The following is a 7,358-nucleotide window of genomic DNA, read 5'->3' on the forward strand; positions in this document are numbered from 1 at the left end:
TCCTTCTGCCTAGTCCGCCATCTTGCCGGAACTCCAGTTTTGTTAACTTTTATGAGGCTATTTTCATTTCACTTTTCCAACCAATGAATCATTTTGTTGAATTCCTCATTCTTTTTTTTTAACTTGATTTTTCCTTTTTCTAACTTTTTTTAAAGTATAGACTTTGGTGGCTTTTATTTACAAAGCTGTGCAACCATCACTACTAACCAATTCCAGAACATTTTCAACATCCCAAAAAGAAACCCCATACCCAGCTGCAGTTATTGCCCATTTTTACTAGTATTTAGCCCCAATACACACTAATCTACCTTCTATGTCTAGATTTGCCTATTATGGGTGTTTAACATAAATGGAATCACATGTCATGTCCTCTTGTCTCTGGCTTATTTCACTGAGCATAATGTTTTCAAAGTTCACCTCCATGCTGTAGCACATAGCACTGTATGGCAACAGCACATTTTATTTATCTATGCATCAATTAATGGTTCTTTCTTCCTTCTGGCTATTCTAAATAGTGCTGCTATGAACATATGTGTACAAGGTTTTATTTAAAAACTTATTTTCAATTCTTTTGGGTATATAAGTAAGGGTGGAAATGCTGGGTCAGATGGTCATATGGAACTGCCAAACTGTTTCCACAGTGGCTGCACTGTATGTGGGTTCTAATTTCTCTGCATCATTCTCAACACTTACTGTCTTCTATGCTTTTTTTAATTATTGCCATCCTAGGTGTGCCCACTACCCATCTGTCAGTTTGTTGTATTGTGGTGGCTTGCACATGGTTATGATACTGGAAGCAATGCTATCAGTATTTCAAATACCAATAGTCATCCATGATGGTCAGGTTTCAGCAGAATGCTTAGACTTAGACAAACTAAGAAGAAAAGGCTCGGTTTACTTCCAAAACTTAGACAATGAAACCCTATGGATCACAACAGAACACTAATTGTGCTGGAAGATGAACAACAGAATATTGCCCAATAATGTGAGAAGGTAACTTTCTAGGTTAGAAAGCACGCAAAATACACACTGGATGCAACAATGGACTGAAGTATACCAACAATTGTAAAATGGTGCAACACCAGGCAACATTTCATTATGTTGTTCATGGGGTCACTATGAGACAGAGTTGAGCAGACAACAACAGCAGGTGTGACATAGTACATCAGTGACTTTAGATTTGCATTTCCCTACTGTGTAATGGTACTGTAAATCTTTTCACGTGCTTCCTGGCTGTTTATATACCAACTCTGTTGTTAGTTGCCATCGAGTCTATTCCAACTCATGGCAACCCCATATGTATCAGAATAGATCTGTGCTCCAAAGGGTTTTCAGGGTTGTGATCTGATCACCAGACCTGTTTCTAGTGAGCTCCAAATGCCAATCTACTAGCCAACTGGGCTAGAAGTCAAGCACTTTACTGCACCATCCAGAAACTCATCTCCAATATGTTCTAATTTCCTGACAAATTGGTCATTTAATAATGTATTTTCAAATTCCCATATACTTGTGAATTTCCCAAATTTCCTTCTAATATGGTTTCTAACTTCATTCCATTATGATCAGAGAATATACTTTATATGATCTCAGTCATTTTAAATTTATTAAAACTTGTTCCATAGACTAACATATGGTCTATGTGGAGAATGTTCCATATACACTTGAGGAAAATGTGTATTCTACTATTATTGCTGCATAGAGTGTTCTATGAATATATTAGGTCTAGTTGTTTATAGTGTTATTCTTCTATTTTCTTGTTTGTTCTATTCAAATACATCTCAATTTTAGTAAATTTCTCTAAATACACATTTGTTATTGAAAGTTGAAATAGCACATCAGAATTTCCTTTTATTATGATTTGTATTTTTTAAATCCAGAAAAAGTTAGTTACTATTCCTGGTTTTAATTATTATGCTTTAGCCAAACTACCCAATGTTTTATTTATATCCCTCCCCCACAAGTTACTGTGTTTCAAATTCTTGGTGTTGGGTTTTATATCTCCTTGACTTCAGGATTCTAAAATACATGGGCAATACTTGAGACCCACTGGAGCTTCTTGAAGGTCATATCAAAAAGTAGAACTAATTAATGATCTAAAGTATGTTGAAGTCAGCAAGACATTCAAACTACAGATTCCTTATAATTTATTGTTAATGATGTAGGAAGAAAAAAGATGCAGTAAGGAAAAAGAAAACATCATTACAGATTATCCAAAAGTCACAGTAAGTAGTCTGCCCTAGCATAGAGTAGCTTTCCCAGCCTCCCGCACAGTGATCCTAACACTACTAGAAAGAAAGAGTAGTATTAGAAAGAGGTTTAGCTCTCAACTATGTCTTAATTATTCTCAATTCTAGCATTTTCAGAACATCCCATCTATGCTACAGGCAAGACACAGCGACACATTAATGGTTCATTTCTTGATCCATTCTGAATGCCCTCATGTTCGATGCCTGCAGTTCTCTCTTAAGCAGTAAACCTGACTGATATAGAAGTATCTCAATTTTACCATCCAAACTTTTTGTTCTGCTGACACAATATCTTTATTCTACTTCAGCTATAGGAAATACTATCTCTGATCTGGAAAATCTTTTCTATCAGGATTTTAGAGTAGATCTTCTGGTAGAAGGGAAAGAAGTTTGGTACCAGGGTTAACAGTCAAATTACTAAGGTCCCTTCTTAACATTTCTGAGGAGAAAAGATGAGAAGTTGAGTCTTCTTGAGAATTTTCTGGGCATCTGGAAAGACTCAGGGGCCAACACTGGGTTAAGATTCTATGGTGGGCCCATGGAGGTCTAGTCACAGCTGAAAGCTTTTCCTGAATCTTTGTGTCTGACTGGAAGGTGACAAACAAGGCTTTCAAACTGCTACCAGATAGCCTGGAAATATCCCAAATTCCAACAGTGGTAAGAGTAAGAGCTCTGTCTGACTTATCCATTACTGAAATTAGAGCACTGAAGTCTCCAACAATTATTGTTAAAATATCTATTTCTCCCTTCAGTTCTGTTACTTAATCTATATATTTGGGGGCTCTACCATTAGGTGCATAAGTGTTTATAACTGTTACAGCTTCTTGAGGACTGATCCTTTTATTATTAGAAAATATCCCTCTTTGTCTCTATCAATAATTGTCTTATAGTTAGATGACAAATATTTTTAAGGAAATAAGCTATTACCTGTTGGGTTCTTAATTACACAGCTAGTTGCACCATGAAGATCAGCATGTACATAAATATCCCCTTAAATAAAGACAAAAAATATACAGTAAGTCCTGTGTCTAAAGGTACAAAAAAAGTTTCAAACTTTAGCACTAAAATTTAAGATTTTAAAATCTTGATCTGCAATGACTTTGGAAAATTAAGAGCTGCTTTCTTAATGTAGTGGAGAATCAAAAGTCTAAAAAGTGCAGATTAGCTCAGCATTATTATCTTAGGAATATTACTTAAAATGAGAACTGAGTATCAAAATAGATAATCAATGAACCATAAACCATCAAGCACCAAACACTTTTTCTATCAATTAAATCTGTTATCCAAAAGTATATAAGGTGAAAATCAATGCCAAATGTTGAGATAACTGAGCTAACATTTAGGAAAAAATTCTTTAGTACTTTAATGTTACCTACCTGCTGTCAAGTATCTTTTCACAATTATTTCATTCTGTTGCTGATCTCGTCCACCTATAATTAGATAGTTCTCTGAGCTAATGAACCACAGAAATTTCTCAAACCTACCAAATTAAAGAAAAAGAAGTCAACATCTCCTTTCCTTTATAGATCCTTGAATTTGCACGTTTTAAAAAATGAAAATAAAGAAGCGAGTCTGCTGTGTAAGTTAAGGTATAATTTCTTTGCTTAAGGCATCAAGCTGAACGTACTCAAAATGTGTAACACATATAGTCTTAGGAAATTCTTAGGCTATCTTAGAAGAAAACAATTAAATTCCATGTTACAATATATATATAATTGTTTTATTCCATATAGTCTTTTTAAATTCAAGGGTAACTTATAACAGTGAAGAAAACAAAAGAATAAAAAGGCCAACAAGTGCCTTCAGAAGACTAAAATCACAATTCTTCTCAAAGGATAAAGCAACTTGGGTTTTCATGATTAATACATATTTCTCAGACTAAAAAGTATACTGAATACACACTTGTGTAATCAAAAAAATACAATACAGATGAACATAAATATATATTACATTTGACTAAAGAGACAATCTTTAAGATTTGACCTACAATTTTAAAACTTCTGCTTGAAGATGATGTGCATTAAACTATCCTTCCTCAAATCTCCAATTAAAAAAAAAAATAGCAAAAGGGTTTATTACTATTTTCAAATTTGATTTTTAATTGGGTAATACATGTACATGGTTCCAAAAATTTAAAAAATACATAAAAAAATTATCAGGATAAATCTCCCCTCCTTCCATGTACTGCATTGCTTTAGTTCCCATCACAGCTACCAAATGGGGAGCCAATTCCTCTCCATTTCTTTATGCAGTAAAAGGTCAAGGTAAAATGTTTATTCTAATCCTCTCCTCTTTTGCAGACACAACAGTGTGCTGCATATATTGCTTTATTTTTTTCACTTAAAAATAGATATTCCTAATTACTGAATGAATGTAATTTACTTAACCATTCCCCTTGACACTGAACAGGTTCTAAAAGACATAAACCCATAAAGACAAACAGAATGAGAGAGATAAGTAAAGGATACATGTTGTGATCATCCTAATAAAGGAATGTATAACTAACAAGTCAATTAAAAAATAACCAATCAAAAGGTGAACATGAAGGTAAAAAGGGATATAAAACAAATGGGACAAACAGAAAGTGAGTGATACAATGAGTACACTTAAACTCAAATGTATCATGATATATGTTAAGTGATCAATGTATCAAATTCTCCAGGTAAAAGGCAAAGACTGTCAGACTGGAAAATAATAACACAATGATGTTGTTGTTGTTGTTAGGTGCTATCGAGTTGATTCTGACACATAGTGACCCTGTGTACAACAAAACAAAACACTGCCCTGTCACAATTCTCGCTATGCTTGAGCCCGTCGTTGCAGCCACTGTCTCAAGCCATCTCATTGAGGGTCTCCCTCTTTTTCGCTGACCCTCCACTTTACCAAGCATGATATCCTTCTCCAGGGACTGGTCCCTTGTGACAACATGACCAAAGCAGGTCAGGCAAAGCCTGGCTATTTTCGCTTCTAAAGAGCATTCTGGCTGCACTTCTTCCAGGACACATTTGTTCATTCTTCTAGCAGTCCATGGTACTTTCAGTATTCTTTACCAGCATCAAAATTCAAAGACATCAATTCTTCTTCAGTCTTCCTTATTCACTGTCCAGCTTTCACATGCATATGAGGTGACTGAAAATACCATGACTTAGGTTAGGCACACCTTAGTTTTCAAAGAGACATCTTTGCTCTTCAACACTTCAAAGATGTCTTTTGCAGCTGATTTCCCCAGAGTAATACTATGTCTGATTGCTTGACTGCTGCTTCCATGGGTGTTGACCATGGATCCAAGTAAAAGAAAATCTTTGATAATTTCAATCGTTTCTCCATTTATTGTGATGTCGCTTATTGGTCCAGTTGTGAGGAATTTTGTTTATGTTGCAGTGTAATCCATACTGAAGACTGCAGTCTTTGATCCTCATCAGTAAGTGCTTCAAGTTTTCTCCACTTTCAGCAACCAAGGTTGTGTCAGCTGTACATCGCAGGTTACTAATGATAATAATCTGCATGCAATCCTGATGTAGATTCTTCTTCATATAGCCCAGCTTCTCAGATTATCTGCTCAGCATACAGACTGAATACGTACAGTGAAAGAATACAACCTTGATGCATGCCCTTCCTGATTTTAAACCATGCAGCATTCTCTTGTTCTGTTTGAATGAACAACCTTTGGGTGTATGTACAGGTTCCTCATAAGCACAATTAAGTGTTCTGGAATTACCATTTTTCACAATGTTATCTATAATTTGTTATGGCTCACACACTCAAATACCTTTGCATAGTCAGTAAAACATAGGTAAACATCTGGTATTCTTTGCTTTCAGCTCAGCTCCATCTGACACCAGCAATGATATTCCTCATTCCACATCCTCTTTGGAAAGTTCCTGGAAGTTCCCTGTCAATACTGGTGCAACCGTTTTTGAATTATCTTCAGCAAAATTTTACTTGCATGTGATATTAATGAGATTTTCCAATAATTTCCACATTTGTCGGATCACCTTTCTTTGGAATGGCACAAATCTGGATCTCTTCCAATTGGTTGGCAAAGTAGCTGTCTTCCAAATTTCCTAGATAGATGAGTAAGTGCCTCGACAGTGCATCTGTTTGCTGAAACATGTCAATGTGTACTCTGTCAATTCCTGGAGCCTTTCCCCCGCCCCCCCCATTCTTTCAGTGCAGCTTGGACTTCTTCCTTCAATACCATTGGTTCTTGATCATATGCTACCTCCTGAAATGAATAAATATCTACCAATTCTTTTGGTACAGTGTCTCTGTGTATTCTTTCATCTTATTTTGATGCTTCCTGCTGTATCATTCAGTATCTTGTCCATAGAATCATTCAATATTGCAATTCGAGGCTTGAATTTTTCCTTCAGTTCTTTTAGCTTGAGAAAGGCACAGCATGTTCTTCCCTTCTAGTTTTCTAATTCTAAGTCTTGACACATTTAATTTTAATACTTTGTCTCCTTGAGCCACTTTTTGAAATCTTCTGTTCAGTAGCTCTTTTATTTCAACACTTATTCCTTTCACTTTAGCTACTCTCTGTTCATGAGCAAGTTTCAGGGTCTCTTCTGACATCCATTGTCGTCTTTTATTTCTTTCCTTTTACATGGCCTTTTTTTTTCTTCATGTATGATGTTCCTGATTGTCATCCCACAACTTATCTGGTTTTTGGTCACTTGAGTTCAACGCATCAAATCTATTCTCCAGATTATCTCTAAATTCATGTGGGATAAAATCAATGTCATATTTTAGGTCTCATGGACTTGTTTTAATTTTTAATTTTCTTCGGCTTCAATTTGATCTTGCTAATGAGCAATTCGATGGTCTACTCCACAGTCTGTTCCTGGCCTTCTTTTGACTGATGATATTGGGCTTCTCCATTGTCTCCCTTCACACATATAGTTGATTTGATTTCTGTGTATTACAGCTGATTAGTCCACGTGTACAGTTGCCATTTATGCTGAAAAAAGATACTTGCAGTGAAAAAGCTGTCAGCCTTGCAAAATTCTATCATGCTATCTCTAGCATCATTTTATCACAAAAGCCATATATGCAGACGATACAACTTTGCTTACTGAAAGTGAGGATGACTTAAGGCACCTACTGATGAAG

The 7,358-nt window shown here is 35.6% G+C and overlaps 1 protein-coding gene across 1 annotated transcript in view; it reads right to left on the reverse strand.

Moving 5' to 3' along the window:
• Positions 1-7,358, reverse strand: part of NEMF (nuclear export mediator factor) — a 78,098-nt gene that overhangs the window by 30,060 nt on the left and 40,680 nt on the right. The window contains exons 17-18 of the mRNA XM_007943680.2: positions 3,623-3,726; positions 3,174-3,236 (exon numbers count right to left, since the gene is read on the reverse strand). Of these exons, the coding sequence (XP_007941871.1) occupies positions 3,174-3,236; positions 3,623-3,726 (167 nt within the window). The remainder of the gene's footprint in view (positions 1-3,173; positions 3,237-3,622; positions 3,727-7,358) is intronic.

The sequence above is a fragment of the Orycteropus afer genome, unplaced genomic scaffold, assembly GCF_000298275.1.
Source record: "Orycteropus afer afer isolate SDZICR_OR568_19922 unplaced genomic scaffold, OryAfe1.0 scaffold00111, whole genome shotgun sequence".
Classification (NCBI taxonomy): Eukaryota; Metazoa; Chordata; class Mammalia; order Tubulidentata; family Orycteropodidae; genus Orycteropus; species Orycteropus afer.